This window comes from Neltuma alba, unplaced genomic scaffold, assembly GCF_004799145.2.
Source record: "Neltuma alba isolate B1F8T4 unplaced genomic scaffold, ASM479914v2 tig00012014_pilon, whole genome shotgun sequence".
Taxonomy (NCBI): Eukaryota; Viridiplantae; Streptophyta; class Magnoliopsida; order Fabales; family Fabaceae; genus Neltuma; species Neltuma alba.
Genome location: NW_021636585.1, coordinates 1,017,281 through 1,034,504, shown reverse-complemented (window position 1 = coordinate 1,034,504; position 17,224 = coordinate 1,017,281). Strand labels below are relative to the sequence as shown.

The window sequence follows — 17,224 nt, the reverse complement described above, 5'->3', positions numbered from 1 at the left end:
GATCTCATCGAATTAGCTGCTGTTGAGATAATTCTAACTTATAATTGTCGATTGAGACAATGCTTACACACTACGCCCCGTTAGCATAGCATCCCAATTCTGAATAGCAGTGTAATTTGAACTAAATCATGTTGACATCTTTTAAAATTAAAAAACAAATAAATTTAAGATATATATCTATATATGTGCATGAGATGAATACCATAAACCATAGAGTAGAAAATTATGTATTGAATGAACTCATGTTGAGTACTAATATTTTCTTTCTTTTTGCCAAAGTTGAGTACTAATATTTTCCTTTAGGAGGTTTGCAATTTAAGACATTGATCCTATCGTTCGGTCTGATAAATTCTTCAGCCCAATTTCTCAATGGAAATGCCTCGTGATGGGGCCCATTTTCTGGCCTAAAATATGAGGCCCATTGTATAGATGAAGATGATAGATTTGTGGTTATTATTTAAGGAGAGACACACCCAAGTAGGTTCATCATCAATCATCAAAAACTCCAAAAAGACATGGAGGTACCTTCCAAAACCCAGAAACCCATTTCCCGTACAAGGTCACATATTAGTTACTCACGGATCAAGCTGGAAAGCGGCTCAACAAGCCACTGAAGCTGGTGGTTCTTCGTTCTTGAATTTGGACAATTTAGTGAATGAGGTTCTGCTTTCCCAGAGTTCGACGCTTAAAGAAACCGATCAGATAGATTTTTTAAATACTACTACTTCCGATCCTTAATATAAGACCTTGTTTGACTTTTATTTTGGTTTTAAATATAAGATTCCAATCCACTTTGTCTCTCATATTTATGTATTTTTTCTCAAAGTAGTCCTTCTAACAATAATAGCTTTAGCCAATACAATTGATTAGTAAGGATATTTTAGAAAAGACAACAACAAATAATTAACTTAACTTCTTTCTTTAATCCTCTCAAATTAGTCAATTAGCTTTTATAATTAGGACCGGAGATAGTAAATGTCATGGTGAGCCCCAAAATAAAAGGAATCTGTAATTTGGAAAATTATTAGTAGGCATGGAAGGATAAGAGTAGAATCTATCATTATTCAAAGACCAATCCATCGCTCAACAAAGGAAGACAAGATGCATGCTTTAATTAAAGCCTAAGAGTAATCAATACGTCCAATCAGAGTCATACATGCCCAGTAAGTGTGTCAAAAATGCAGTTAACAACTCAGCAAAAGAAACAGCAAGTATCAATTAGTTTTGCTTAGGTACGGCTAGTCATGTGCAAAAGTTCGACTACACAATGCACTCTATAGCTTACAGAGTGAGTATCTCAGCGTGCAAAGTCAAGGTAAGACTGATCTAGCAAGTAAGTATGCACAAGTTTCAAGACATCTCCAGATGCACGTGAATAGATCTAGTGCTCACCATGCACAGGAAAGACCAAAGGGGTGTTTGGATATAAACCAAACTTTGGTTTCAAAAGTGTTTTTACGGTTTACGAAGTAAATATATAGAGGAGTTTGTCTCGTTTTACGAAAAAGTGCTTCTGAAATCATGGTTTGGAGGTTGCCAAACACCTCTCAAGAAGGGGTTTGTTGAACGCAAATATGAAGAAGTTGCAGAGAAGTGCACACATACCTGATGCGGCGTTGATCAAACGCCAATTTGTTGTCAAGCCTCTTGTCAAATGTATATACCTCAAGCCTCTGTCCCACATTCACATTCCTAGGCCACAGTTGAGATCTTGGAATCAGGAGTTACCATCTGCCTTCTCTTTACATCATGGTTGTCTTCCTTCTCCTTCCATTTTTAAATTTTTGAAAATATTATTGTGTGGTCCCATGGAAGAAAATCTAAATAGAATGGAGCCTCACAAAATACAAAAATAACATTGCTGTCCCAGAGTAAATAATTCTCCAGTTATCGAAGGCTTTAATTATGATTTCATCAAGTTAGGCGGTGCTCTTGAGATGATTCTAACTTGTAATTGTTGATTCTGATTTGATTATTGTATCAAATTTTTTATACTCATCGGCTCCTTAATATAAAACCTATTTAACTAATTTAATTTGATTAATAAAGTTAGGTAAGTTAGTTAATTATAAGAAATATGACATATTTTCTTTTCTAAAATACCATAATCATCTTTCTTAATATCTTCCTTCCCTGTTCTACTTAACTATGGTTCAGGGAGTATCCGTAAAGGTAATTTAGAAAAAAATAGATAAATATGAGAAATAGATCTTATATTTAGGATAAAAATTAACTTAATAATTAGATCCTATATTAAGAAAAAGAGGAGTATATTTTTTTTGAAAAATTATTTGAGTCAACATTCAGTTTTTTTTTCAAACTTGAAGTATTTATACACTCCACCCTCTTAGCATCGCATCCTAATTCTCAACAGCAATGGAATTGAAAATAAATCATTTTGACATGTTTAAAATTTGAAAAACATATGAAATTAAGATATAATGATGTTAACTTAATAAATTTTATATCATGAACAATTGAATCCCATAAGCCATATAATGAACTCATGTTTAGTTTTAGGTACAAATATTTTTCTGTTGGGCTAAATAAGGCGAAATGAAAGATCTGTAATTTAAGACATTCGTACAACGCTCGGGCCTGATAAATTCTTCAGCCCAATTCCGATAGTCAATTTACCGAGAGGCCCATTTCCGGCCCAAAACACGTGGCCCATTGTATTGGATTGGCCCAATATTACTATTAACACTAATTCATTCACAAACTTTCCCATAAGTTCAACATTTTGTTAGTAGTGGAAAAATGTGTTGAGAGAATTACTTTTTATATTCATCACACCATGCACAAATCTAGTCTATTAATATAAACATCAATTAATTTCCCCCCAAAAAAATTACTCTACACATGGAATTGGTGCTTTGCAATGCTTATAGGGAAGACAAAGTAGTTTTAAATTTGTGTAAATTTAGAAAGACTAACAATTACATGATTTTATTTATTTTTTATGTTCCCTATCAAGCAACCCAGTTGATCAAATCCAAACAACTTTATAACGTGAAGAGTAAGGATTTACATCTAACAAAGAAGCAATAAAAATATATAGAACTAATAAATTAAAAATAGATATTTTTATTTGGGACCTGGACCTTTAAAAAAAAAAGAAGAAGAAGTAGAAATATATAAATATAGAAACATTACCAATTGCATATTTTTTTCTTATAATTTGTTACTTCCCTTGCTGAGCTCCCTAGTTCCCAAATGCAAAGAATCCGTTATTTCTTATCATTGCTTTCATTAAAAAAATGTAATAATAATAAAAAATACCATCCCGTTTCTTATTATTATAAGAGCTAATTGACTAATTTGAGTAGATTGAAAAAACTAGTTAAGTTAGTTATTTATAATAAATAGATGTTGTCTTTCTTAAAATATCTTTACTAATAAAGTGTATTAACTATAACTATCATTATTATAAGAATTATTTTAGAAAAAAATAGATAAATATAAGAGGCAAAATAAATTGAGATATTATATTTAGAACTAAAATAAAAGTCAAACAAACTCTTATATTAATTATAGGAAATAATATTTTCTATAAATTATTGGAAAAATTTATTTTATTTAAATTTTATATGAAATAAAATAAGAATTTACGCACATGACAAGGAAGGGGTTTAGTAGTTGAGGCTTCATCATGACTGAACCAGGTGAGAAGATAAAAAGGCAGACATGGAACGTGACTCTCAGATCCAACATATTCTATATATATATATATATATATATATATATATATATATATTCAAAGCCTAAACAAAATGCTTTTTAGAGATGAAACCGGCTTTCCAAATGCGGACCAGACATTTCCTTTCTAATTTATTTTCGTGAATGAAACAAAAGGTAAGATTTCTGTGACAGAAACAATTCAAAGAGGTAAAGGATATTTAGATTTGTTTTATATTGTATAGCTTTCAGCAAAGAAGAAAAAACATATTAATATTATATGTATAATCATAAATCATTTTTTATCAGAATAAAGATTATTGTATCCAACCAAAAAAGAAGAAAAAGATTGATGTAAAGCATGCTTTAATTTTTTTTTTGAAAGACGACTGTATTTTAATTTTGCCTCAAAATGAGCGTGAGTTTTGATGATAAGAATGATTGTATAATTCGCTTATTTATTATATGTAGAGGGTGAAAAATGATTTATCTAAAACTCAACCAATTTATCACCTGAGGTTAGGTTAGGGGTGAAGATGGGATGAGAGTATCAATAAAGGTTAATGCTTCAAATTCTTCTATTTAAAGAAAAAACTTAGCCAATCTAACATGATATTTTGGTGTATGATACTCCTCCAGTTTTAAGTAGAAGACCCATTTTGTAATATAATTTACACTTTAAAATGAGTCTTATATTTAGGATCAGAAAGAGTAGTATTTTTCTTTCATCTAATTTTTTAAAATTTAAGTGCTTTATTCAAGTGAAATTTTTGGCTCAGCCTCACAGTGATTGCCCAAACATTGAAATATGGCATTATGATCCTTTGACTTGAGATTGGCATGATTATTATTTTCTTACTGGGAGTCCCACAGTCTAATTTCACAAAATTCATGATTTATAACATTGTGCTTAACAAAAATATGAAATGATTGCAACCAATTTAACCGTTAATGTTTGGATTATGCAGAAATTGTTAATGGGAAAAGTCAAGTCATCGTTGCTTAAGGCCGAGACTTGTGTTGAAAAGAAAAGGCAAAGGTAGAGTAATGCACAGCAATACATGTTTCTCCAGTATCATTTTCTCTTCCCATTTTTCTTGTAGTGCGCTTTCTTGTCATGGGACCACTCTCTCTCTCTCTCTCTCTCTGCGTGTGTGTCCTTTTTCTTAAAAAAATGTCTTACATGCAAATGGCGAACAGGAAGGCACATTCATCTTTTTCAGTCACTGTGTGTAATTCTCTTTCTCTCAATTGCCCTCAGGAATTCATTCTTTTCAAGAGTAATAAGAACCCAGTAAAATTTTCTCCTTCTTCATCTTCCACTGCCTCTGTGATTATATTGATGCTTCTTCTCACAGCAAAACCCAACTGATTTCTCAATTGCTAAGGTGAATATGATGTTCTCACCAACATTTTCCCCAAACCCTTCTTTATATCATAGTTTTAGGGTTCCCCCCTCCTTTTCCGGGGAACATTGTTTTAGATGAGCTTTCATGTCACTCAAACGATGTGATTGCCTCGTTGACAAAACATGTTCACTCAATGCATCAGAATTTGTGGCAATCTCTCACTCTCACTCTCTCTCTCTCTGTCTCTCGTGTATTAATCATGTTTATGGTAATAATTGCTTCATTCTTTTTCTGAATTACCTGGGGTTTTTGGTTGTTAAGAATATATAATGAGGCTGGATTGATCATAATGTGTGTGCATCAATACTCTTGGAGGGGATGTTGCTGGCAAGGTGACCTTGAGCATTTTGTTTCACATGAAAACTTCGCAAATCACAATACCTATTGGCTCTTGCATTTCTGACAAAAGCTATGAATTTTTTGCCCTTTCAGCATGTGTTTTTTGGACCAAACACGAGCCTTGAAAGTGGTCTAAATCACCTCTTTACTAGCTTTGTTCCTTTTTCCCTCTCATAGACCCATTTCCCCTTTCCTCTGTTGAATCATGGCTCTTCTGCTCCTGCTTAGCTGTAACAAGTCCATCTTTCACACTCACTATCACTTTCCTCGAATTATTTATTATAATCATTACTATAATTTGTCCTTCTTTTCTCTTTTTGTAGATGTATGAGTTAGTATTTACATATATATTACGGCAGCCTTTTCCACCTCCTTTTCATTTCTTTTAATCAGTGAAGATTTTTATGAGATTGTGCAAGATAGTGCAACCATATTTCATGATTACATTTGAAGGTTATATTGGAATTGAAGGGGGATCAATCAAGCATTAGTGCCATCAAAAAGAGCTTTAGATCTCAATGTCATCAAGAGAGAAGAGCCTCATGTCTTTGAGTTTCCAACTCGTGGGTATCTACCTATCCATCTATCTACTTCTCTCTTGTTCGGTGTATTTATTTTAATCATAAAAATCATCATAGCGTGTAATGAGAACTGTTGCCTTTAGATGCAAAATACTTATTAGATTCATATTTGTCTAAGGAATGTTGTCATTTCTAATAGGAGTGGTTGGAAATTATAGCTTGCACTTGTCCCCACCGAGGGCCACTACTCATGTGACTTAAAGGGTTGGATTAAGAAGAACCAAGAACAACCTTGATGAAATCCAGCTTTAAAATACGACTACTTTTAAAAGCACCTTGTTGGAAATTCTTGTTCTGGCTCTCCAGACAGCAAGGCCCATTCTTTTTATTTCTTTAAGTTTGCTTCTTCAGACAAGGTATAGTATTCAATAAGTTAGGCATCAGGATCATCGACATGGAAACATAAATAGAAAAGTGTACCAATAGGATTATCATATAACTTTGTCTTCACATTTTCTATTGGGTATAAAGTTAGCTGGGGGTGAGCATCATATTTGTGTGACGTTTAGAGAGAAGTGTGGTGTTCTTTGCTTTGAAGATAGCTGTTAATAAGAAACTGGAAAACCGGCCTACTTGTTGTTCCAAATCATTCATTATCACAAAGAAGAACACTAAGGTCAGTTTGTTGTCTCATGAGTTGTATCATTTTTATCAAACCATAACAAGAAGTCAAGAAGGATAAGCGTCATTTGTATCATTTGCATTATCATTCCATTCCATCTCATTAGCATTTCATTTCTTGTTCTGCAGCATTTCTGGAATTATCAACCCTCTTTCGCTATCTTGAATTTTCTGTTCTGGGGATTTATCATCATTTAAGCATAAATGTACTTGCAGAGATTGGATTGAACCAAGTACTTTTGGCAGTCAATTATGTCTTTGAACTCCTCACATTTTCCACCAAGAATGGTTACTTCACTTGGATTGATGGAGTGCAGATGACTTCTTTTGCATGTCATGTTTTCTGATCTGTGAAGTTAGCATATGTGGCTTTGATTTCTCCACTCTTTTGACTCTGGTCACCTTGTAGATGGGTAATGATGCAGTGATTGAATGCTGCTTAACCCTGGCTTGAGTTTTCATAACTAAACTACATTTTGTAGTTTAAACTACATTTTCGAAATGTGATATGAAAACATTTATATATGGCTTAAAACGGTAGATTAGATCACATGTTGTAGTTTCTCTACCCTGAGGGAATGGTTTTCTTGAAACCTACTGATTTTTGGTACTTCAGAGTTGAGCTTTCATGATAAAGCGTAGAAAAAATATAAGATTTCCCGAAAGTAGAAATCCTAGAAAATATTCTATCATGATGCTTCTTTTTACCTTGATGTGGGTTTTTGGCCATGGGCCACATTATGATTCATCCACCTGGGAAGTTACCATTTCCTTGGTGATTCCGAGGTTCATTTTGCTTCAACTTTCGACACTCATCGTCTTCTTCATGATGTCTTCAGAATACAGTGTTTTTTTATGGACTCTGCGTCTGAAATGACTAATCTTTTAGCTATCATTTATTTCAGGGGTTGAACAACTCTTCAATTGAAAGAAGAGCTTGTGAACAACTGGAGCCGTAGCTAGATCAGATTTATCATGTTTACAGTTATCCGCAGACACTAAATCTTTAGCTGTCTGTACAAAATCAGAAACTGGATCAAACGGTTCCGAAGAAAAGTGGGGAATCTTTCTTAGAGCTCGACCATGAACGATTTTAATTCTGAAAGATCAAAACCATGGAACATATACACAACTTCAGAGCCAGGTCCACCACAAGCAATGGTTGACAAGGAAGCTCCATGGAGAAGTTTTGGGACATCTATGAATGCCATTTCTTTTGGTTTTGTTGCCACCGCCATTTTGATCTCAATGTTCCTCATAATGGCCATATTTGAACATCTGTTCAAACCAACTTCACAGTATTCTTCACCAGAGTCTTTGCTGGATTCCCTGGAATCAGGAACAACCGGGAAACGCGGAAATAGACAAACTGTAAGTTTCTTCATGGCATTTCACTTCTGAAATTCCCTCATCTCTTTGTTCAATCTATGATGCTGTTTGGACTTGAACCTTTCATATCATGGCTGGTTCATTTGTAGTTTGAAGAAATCCAAGCTAATTTAAAACTGAGTAGCAAATATATTTTTTTTAAAAATGTGCCTAAATTTTTGTTCTTTTTAAAATAATTGATGTTTGTGACAGGTTTCAGCATCTTATGCACCAGATTTGTCAGTAATGATGCCTGGGCAGCAATATCCAACCTTCATAGCCAAACCTGCTCCTTTGCCTTGCTCAAGGGAAGGGATTCATTGGCCTTCTCATGAACAATGTTTTGTATTTGATTAGCTTTTATTTTGTGGTTAAATTCTAGCTTACATTCTACCAAAAGCTGTGCTCTTTTGAGATTATCAAGTATCTATGTTATACGTATATATTTTCAATGCATGTTCATCTGGCTCTTGGGATTGGAAATTAATCAGGTCAAATTTAGATCATATGCAGTTAGAATTTTGTGAAGTATCTTTAAAATAACAGAGGTTAAGAAAAGTGGATCTCAAAAGGAAAAAATATTTTTTATTCCTGGCCTGAAAGTGAAATCCATACACCTTTACTCTTTGCATCACTCTTGTTTTCAGAAGCAGCTCATTATTTTATATATTTTTAAAATAGTACCAAATTCCATTGCATAACTGGAGTTTAGATGAGTCATTACCAAATTGTAATTAATTTTAATCTGTTAATACCATTAATCTCTATAACTTTGATCTATTGGCATTATTAGACCATGTACAAAAACTAATTGTGCTAATAAAATAAAATAAAATGATTTAATATGAAGAGAAAAATTTACAAGTACCAAATTAAGAATTGAAGGAAACTATAGGTACTTCAAGACTGGTTTTCCTTAGGTTTTTTTCAAGTAAATAAATAGCATTATTATTTTTAAATTTTAATGACATTTTTTGAAATTATAGTTTGGTTTTGGGAAAAAAAAAATCTTGCATATATAATTGTATTGGAAAAATCTGGTAATGGATAGCTAAAAACATTCACGGCTTTTATACTTGTATAAAATTAGTTCAACTTCTTTAATGTACCATTTGTATCAAAAGATTTAAAATTTCATCGCATAAATTTTTTTTTTTAAAATCAGAATATAAAATTTTTCTTCCTTTGTTTGGGATTGGGCAAGTTGACCATGAACACTGCCAACGATAAAGGGCCTCCACCACTCTGGTCCGCAGACAGCAGCATAGGCTCTAAGATATCCGCCATCAGAATTTAAATTTTAAGTTAAAAATAAAATGGAACAATATAAACAACTAAATTATAAAAAAAACATTTACATGACCATGTGTCCTCTTACCAAAATATTAACATTTAATACTCCTCCGGTCCTTAATATAATATCTATTTAACTAATTTGATTAGATTAAGAAAGTTAGGTAAGTTAGTTAATTATAAAAAATGTAACACGTTTTTCCTAAAATACCATAATCATCTTTCTTAATACCTCCTCTTCCTCTTCTACTTAATTATAGTTGAGGGAGTATCCATAGGGGTAATTTAGAAAAAATTGATAAATATGAGAAATGAGTCTTATATTTAGGATTAAAACCAACTTAACAGTTAGATCCTATATTAAGAACCGGAGGAGTAATATTTAACTATAAACATACGTGAAACTAAATGAAAAACTTAACATAATAAATACAAGTAACTTGATCTGTACCAAATTAAATCTTTAATTTTTTTAAAAAAATAAATCCCAAATATCATGGACGGGCCTAATTTTTAAGGATCATCCTCCAAGAAGTTCAACACAGGCTGATGATCAGGTCCCTCGTTCTTCTTCAGGCACCATCAGGAATTGTTTTCATGAAACAAAAATCCATAAATAGTCCATAGAATAAACAAATCTCATAATCACATGAAAAATCAGCAAGAATCACACACTGCTAATAAAAACTCAATTAAATGATTTTTTTAATTTTATTTTTCCCTTTGGGTCATTCGCTCAAGTGAGTTAAACCACTCACTCTAACTAGGTTTCATTTACTCAATTCACAACAAAATATACGAGTCGATGAACACTTGTTAAAGTAGATCCACCGATGAATCTACCATAACAAATTTTTACTAGCTCCTTGCAATGGATATTCCCAAGACAACATAGTTATGTATTATATATAGTTGAAAATTTTCCACCGTCTCTCACTGCATTTTGAATGTTGCTGTATCAGTTTACATATTTTTGACAGATAAATCGTGTCACCCACCCTGGACATCAAACAAGCTAAATTAACAGAAGCACCCACCAACCAAGATAGCCTCTTCTAACAAGCCATGCTGCTACACCGTAAATGTTTTGACTTTACATTAGAAGCATAACCCCAGGAGGAAGAGGGAAGAAGTTGCAGGAACATTCAAAGGGTAGCCAAGACATTTAAACCCACAACTACTACCATCAACTATATTTCCACCATCTGAAAAAAACAAAATTCCCACCACTCCCTCCCTCTCTTCATTGTTTCTTGATCTCTGTGCCAGAGCTTCCCTCGCTATACCGCCATGAATTTTCTCATAAATATGCGCCCCCCTCCTTACTCCAGCCCAGCATCATTTTTAGGATTCTACCAAAGTATATACCAGAAAGTAGTATCATCTAATCCTCATCCTCATCAATCTCTTCATCTGGTATTAGAGTCAACAATGAATACTTAACTCGCAGAGAGATCTTGCCCTTCTCTACAGCAAGTCTTGCTCCAGAGACAACCCAGTAGCCAGGAGTCTCTTGTGGTCCTCGGGTCATCTCGGTGGTGTCAACAAACTTTAGAAGTTTGGGGGCTTGAACAGGAACAGGAGGGCCACCTGGGTAAACAGCAGAGTTTATATTAACATCTGCAGGCCGTGGAGGTGGCCTCTGAAATGTTGCTGTGAAGTGTTGGCTGATCAGTGTAGATATGAGCCCTGACTTGGCTCCCAGCCCTGGAGATCCATCCCACTCAGGATGCTTTACTAAGGTAACTCCTGACACGGTGGAAAATTTGAGTCTTAGAAAGAGAACATTTTTTATGCCATAATTCTCTACTTGTAATTGTGCTCCAGTGACAACTGAAAGATCCTCCTCGGATTCCACAGGAGCAGTGCACACATGAGAGAAATTCTTCCATTGAACTTTCTCATAAAATTTTCGCTCATAGTGCTCCCGTCTAAAGTTGCCATTTGGATCATCTTCAAGCTGAAATATTTTTGGAAGAGAAGAAAGATGCTGCATGTGGATGGCTAAGCGGTTGCTCCTTTTACCTTCGAGATATAGACGGAGACCAGTCACTGGCCTCTTACCAACATCAACCTGTTAACAAAACGAACAAGTATGCTGGTTTTAGCATAAATACTGCAAAATAGATATATTTAAACTCATTTGAGTTATTGTAGCATTCAGAAAACTCATCTATGGTGCTTTTCCCCCAAAAAAAAGAAAAAAAGAAAAAGGTCATCTATGATGGACCAATTAAATATGAATTAAAAATGCAGCCCAATCAGCTCCAGGATTCAGTTAAAACAACAAAAACAAGATATGACCAGAAACTTCATGACATCCAACCTTAAAAAACGGTGAGCAAATCAATTTTACCAGCAGAATACATTTAATTTAGTATATATTGGAAAGATGCATCTTCAAGAGAAACTGCACAAGTTCTTCGAGGACCAGCATTCATGCACAATTTAACACAAACCTTCTACCCACACCAACCAAACAAAAATAATAAATCCAGCAGACACGTGAACATAATTTATCACAATCCAAAGCACAGCCAACAAACACCTAGAATCAAGAACATTTACCTGTGTGGTGTTTACATAAAGCTTGGGCCCCATTAAACTAAACTGCAAAGATGCAGAACTCTGTTGTTTCCGCTGTGGACCAAGAGGAAGTTCGCTAAATACAGGTGCCCATTGCCTTGGCAGCTGGAATTCCAAGAACTGGTGGAGCTCCTCAATTGGTGGTTTATCTAAAATAATGATAATGAATGTGAAGTCATGAGGCCTTTTAATTTTTTTATACTAGGTTGATATTAAATACTAACACTGAAGGAAAATAATTTTTTTTTTTTTTAAAAAGGATGTCATAGAAATGATTTCAATCAGTCAAAAATTTATATAATAACATAGGCATGAACGTTCCAGGCTAGAAAGTTTAAGCTCTAGAGATAAAGATCACAAGCACATCAGTTCAAGCAACGGGAACAATTCATGGGCAAAAGGAAGAGCTCCAGAAAAACCTAGCTGCAATTGTCAACTTGTTGGTGACAAGAATACTTTTTAGCATTTCACAATTACAGGCAGGGGATAAGCTATATGATCTCTTCAAGTTCTCCCTCCAGCAATAGTGTAGGCAACAATGGTAGAAGATTGGATGTCCAGGGCATCATACTAAAGTTTCTCAATAGCATGCAATAATTGTTCAAATAACATGGACAAAGTTGACTCTGAAAATGCAAGAAACAATGTTGCTCACATCGTAGGTAAAGATTTATGGCATGGCTCAAGAATCCACTCCCAGGCACTCCGTTAAGGAGAGACGTGATAGGTATGAAAGACATTGAGATTACATCAGGTTCCGACTGAACAGTCTGTAACCACTTATTATGGGATGAGTTTCTGTCATTTTCTCCACCCCTCCTCTTGCAGATGCTTACAATATCCTGCAACAACGTGCCAACTTAGGCATAACAAAAGGAAAGAATTTCAAGGCTAGTTCTCTAAGGCTTACCTCCTTGTGAGAATATGAACTTGATGGACTGATATTAGCAAACCTCAGCTCCTTGATCCCAAACTGAAGGGAAGCAAAAAGTCCATTAAAAATCAACATGAGTTACCATAACAAAAAGGGAAGTTCCATTAAAAAGTCGATTCATAATGATCCCATAATAGGTGGAAGCCTCTAACACATTTGAACTCCTAGAAGTCTAAAGGCCACAGATAGAAATGGGAAAGCAGAGCACATTGCAACGTTACTGCTTTTATTTTCTTTCCATTAAAAATACGTCATGAAAAATGAGATTTTATTTGTTTGAAAGGAAATAAAGCAGGGCATATAGGACTGAGTTATCTGTGATAGAATATTGAATTCACTGCTATGCAGCTTTCTTCTTCCAACACTTTCTTAAGAGTTTAGATATCATGTTCATGCCTAATTTTGAATGTAATAGAAGCAAAAAAAAAGAAACAAAATTGAGGGGAAAAAAGATAAAAGGTGCACAGAGTGATTTCAATATTCCGATTAAAAATGAATCATATTGAGGACAGGCAAACAGATGCCTTCTATAAACCTTGTCATTCGGGTAAACTTGATCGGAAGCAATGTTGTATTGTCCATTGGCATCTAAAAATCTCCTATCAGCTATCTCCTTCAATTTTTTCTGAACATCAACAGGTTGAAGAGTTGATGAATGCTGCTGCTTTAAATAAATTACATCCTTTCCGCCCATCTTCAAACCAACAATAATATGTGTTCCAAAGGTCTCAATAAACCTGAAATTACAATAAATAGCAATATTTACTATAGTCTCAACTCTGCGATAAAGTTATAGTTTGAAAAATATGACCAGCATCAGTCCAACCAAGCCTGTTGACACAATTTTAGGAAAGAAAAAAAATTTGTATGTGCCATCCAGCTGGTGCCAACAGGACGAATTATTTCAGAAACAATAAAGTAGAAACGTAGGGGGCTACATATCCATACGAATTATTATGATCTTATAGCGACCATCAATCAAGTTTTCTATTTGAAATCTAAATGAAAGTCAAGCAAGGCAACCAAAGATAATGAATGGATCAATGTAAACCAGGATTTTAAATCATGACAATTTGGCAGTATGTTTGATAGTTATTACTAAGAGGTACCACTTATAATATTTTATATACCAAGATGTTCGGCAAGAAAATTTTGGCAGAACATAAAAAAGGAAAAAAAAAATTCACTCAATGAAGTTGGGTTTCATCAAAGCAAGAATGCGGTCAGTCAGATGCAACCACAAGTGAAACAAATCAGGGCCAATAGGGGAAATTATGTTTTTAAGCTCACATATTAGAGTTATGATAGGCATTTTATACCACTATGATAACAATAAATAATCTATCGGAGAAATACTACACACAAATCATAGACATGCAAGTCCCGAAGCGTGAGATTTTTTTTCCCCCTTTTTGGGAAAGAGACATAAGTTTTAATATAGGAATGGTAGCAAACCCTTATAACTGTAGGTCGAGGATTTAAAACATGATAAAATAAAGAGGCAAACACTACAGAAAGAAATTGCAAACCATTTAACCCACATGAAGTTATCATTACCATCTTTTCAATAACAAACCTTTACATATTAAGGACCAAAGTACCACAGAAGTTCAAATGGCTAATAATCTACAACATTTCAAGAAATCCATGATTCCACCATCTGGTTTAGGACCAGTAATACTAGTTCATTTGACACAAAATTTGATTATTGCTTCACCATTTGGTAAGAACATTTACAAAGACCAGCATTTACCTTGCTAATGCAGGCGGGTCCCATGATGATGGCACAGCATTTTTGACATTATCACGGAGTACCATCTGAGATTTCTCTAATGCAACAGTGTAAAGAGTAATAAACACCCCATCAAAAGCAAGGGTCTTGGTATAGGCTGCATCTTTCTGCCAACTTCCAGAGAACTCAAACATGGCATTGAAGTGGCCTGAGGGAATTTTACCCGTCAAAGATAATTCCTGATTGAACTGCTCGGACATCTGAAAACATTTAAAAGAAACAGATAGCCGGTGAGGAGGGGAAAACATGTGTAAGCCTATAGAATGTGGAACAAGTAGTACCTTATTACCGTATCTTGTGCAACACAACTCTGTTTTAAGTCTGTCCATGTGGCATGTGTTTAGAGTAATGCATCATATCAATGGCTAGCTTGGAACATAGCCTCTTAGTTATGGAAGGCTAAATTTATGGATTTCTGGTTATTTTAAGAACTAAAACTATGTTTGAATTGTAGCTCATCAAGTTATCATATTTAAGAACAATGTATTGCCAGGAAATCGAAACAGATGTCTGTAGTATTGCATGAGACTCCACACAGTTTCTAATCAATTACCTAAAAAACATTATTTTTCGTGGCCCACACATAGATCCTCCTTTAAAAGTAAAATAATAACAACAAATGCACACATAGAGATATGCAATTAAAATTACCTGTTGAAAAGAAATAACATCAGACCTGAACCTAGTTCGTTCCCCTTTATCACATTTTATCGATTTTGAAACATTTGGAATAGATATCCCATCAGGTAGAACCACCTCTCTTCCATCGCCTTCATCTATCTCAATTAATCGAGAATTTATGGGTTCTCCTTTGCAGTACTTAAGTCTCAGATCATTGCAGATGTCATATCCACGCCCAATGGATCCAATTGCAGTCTCAGCGGCTTTTCGCGCTGAAGCCTTGAGCTCCATAACTCAGCACATTACTCCCCAAGCTAACCAAAACAAAGTCAGAAACCCAGCAAACTCCTGCATTAGCATAATTAACACAAAATTAATATCAAGTCACCTCCTACGTCAAGCAAATAATGCATATACTTGAAACTAGGATAATACATGGGTATGCAACCTTAACAATAGACAGAACGATAGTTCAACCTGTTACAGCGATCTATATCTGCCTACTCACTTACTAATGAAAATAACGAAAAATCTTCAGCTCAAGCCAATGAAAAACGGGAAAAGATTTCACCCTTTATGATTAAATTAAAAACTGGAAAACCAAAAAAAACATCACACACATTCCACCGATTAAGTGCCCCACGAAATGAATAAGCTTGGATACATTCATACATATCCAGCCCCACCCCAAGTCCGCAACGCACACACGGGCCAGCATGCACATCAATAAAAACACATTCTTACTCACCCCTTCATAAAACTAGAAAAATCTAAAGAAAAATCGGTACTTAATAGTTAAGAGGCATGAAAGCTCATCACTGATCGCAGTGACTCCTCCGCCACTTTAAGAATAGAAGCGAAACCCCTCCCAAATGAGGCAGACAGCCAATTGCGGAACTCAAGAATTGGCAATCAAGGCCAGCAATGCGCGATTAGTAGCAACGGTTCCGAAACCCTAACAAGGCAGACGATTATTGGAACTTCCGCGAAGAAAAGTTGAAGTCTTCGAGGAAAAAGGCCAGGACCACAGATAGAGAAAGGGAGGAAGCGAGAGGAAAAGGGAACCCTATAATGAAGAGAGAGAAAGAAAGGGACGTGAGTTAAAAAGAAGCACGAGGAGGGAGTGAGGATGAAGTAAATTCGGTTTGGGTTTGACCAAAATGTAGATTTCGTGGACACGTGTGGACTGACACTTTTAGCTGAACCAATCACAGATGGTTTTACAAGTCCTAGTCAACCTTTTTCAATCAGTATGTCTCATTGTTCGTTAATACGGCTGCCTACTAGATTAGATTAGATTGGCCTTCAACGATAACCACAACAGTTCCTTGTCAAGAGCCAAAATACTAGTCGAAATAATTAATGGAAAATTTTGCATGCAGATTTTATTAAAATTACTGAATAATCAATAATAATAATAAATCTTATTTCATTACGTGGGGCTGACTGCATAAATCATACGACTATAAACAATCAAATATTTAGATATGTTGTTAATCAGAAGGTCTCGTTCAACAATTCTCAGTTTTTTTCTTTTTATCGGATTTCAAACTGTTTCATCTGTAAAATTACTGAATAATCAAATAAATAAATTTATGACAGTATTTATTACTAGATGTTAGATAATATTTCATTAAGTGGGGTTGACTACATAAATCATATGACTATAAATAACTAAATCTTTAAATATGTTGTTAACTAAAAGATCTCGTCCAACGATCCTTGGTTTTCTTGTTTTTTTCATAGGATTTGAAACTGTTTCATCTGCAAAATTACTGAATAATCAAATAAATAAATTTATGACAGTATTTATTACTAGACGTTAGATAATATTTCACTCAATATGTCTTTATTAACGAGTATTACTACTTCTGAAGCTGACACATACTTTCATTCCAAAAATAGAAAAAAAGCTTATACGAACTTTAGTACCGAATCTACTTAATATTTTAAGATAATTTATTTAACGTATTCAGAGTATAAGAATAATTTATTTGACACT

General features: G+C 34.4%; 2 protein-coding genes across 3 annotated transcripts; one reads left to right on the top strand and one right to left on the bottom strand.

Annotated features, from left to right (window-relative positions):
* Positions 1-4,931: 4,931 nt before the first annotated feature.
* Positions 4,932-8,401, top strand: LOC114721215 (uncharacterized). 2 transcript variants are annotated; one of them, XM_028907040.1, is made up of 3 exons: positions 4,932-5,066; positions 7,534-7,999; positions 8,210-8,401. In XM_028907040.1, the coding sequence occupies exons 2-3, from the start codon at positions 7,712-7,714 to the stop codon at positions 8,351-8,353; spliced, it is 432 nt and encodes a 143-aa protein (XP_028762873.1). In that variant the 5' UTR covers positions 4,932-5,066; positions 7,534-7,711; the 3' UTR covers positions 8,354-8,401. The 2 variants fall into 2 exon arrangements, with proteins under 2 accessions (XP_028762873.1, XP_028762872.1); XM_028907039.1 differs by lacking the exon at positions 4,932-5,066 and adding an exon at positions 5,913-5,993.
* A 1,763-nt stretch (positions 8,402-10,164) lies between these two features.
* LOC114721211 (MACPF domain-containing protein At4g24290) lies at positions 10,165-16,061 on the bottom strand. The gene is made up of 8 exons (XM_028907033.1): positions 16,011-16,061; positions 15,253-15,570; positions 14,563-14,801; positions 13,345-13,546; positions 12,786-12,848; positions 12,531-12,717; positions 11,858-12,024; positions 10,165-11,363 (listed from the first exon to the last, which is right to left on the bottom strand). Exons 2-8 carry the CDS (start codon positions 15,511-15,513, stop codon positions 10,674-10,676), a joined length of 1,809 nt encoding a protein of 602 aa, XP_028762866.1. The 5' UTR covers positions 15,514-15,570; positions 16,011-16,061; the 3' UTR covers positions 10,165-10,673.
* Between the last annotated feature and the right edge of the window lie 1,163 nt (positions 16,062-17,224).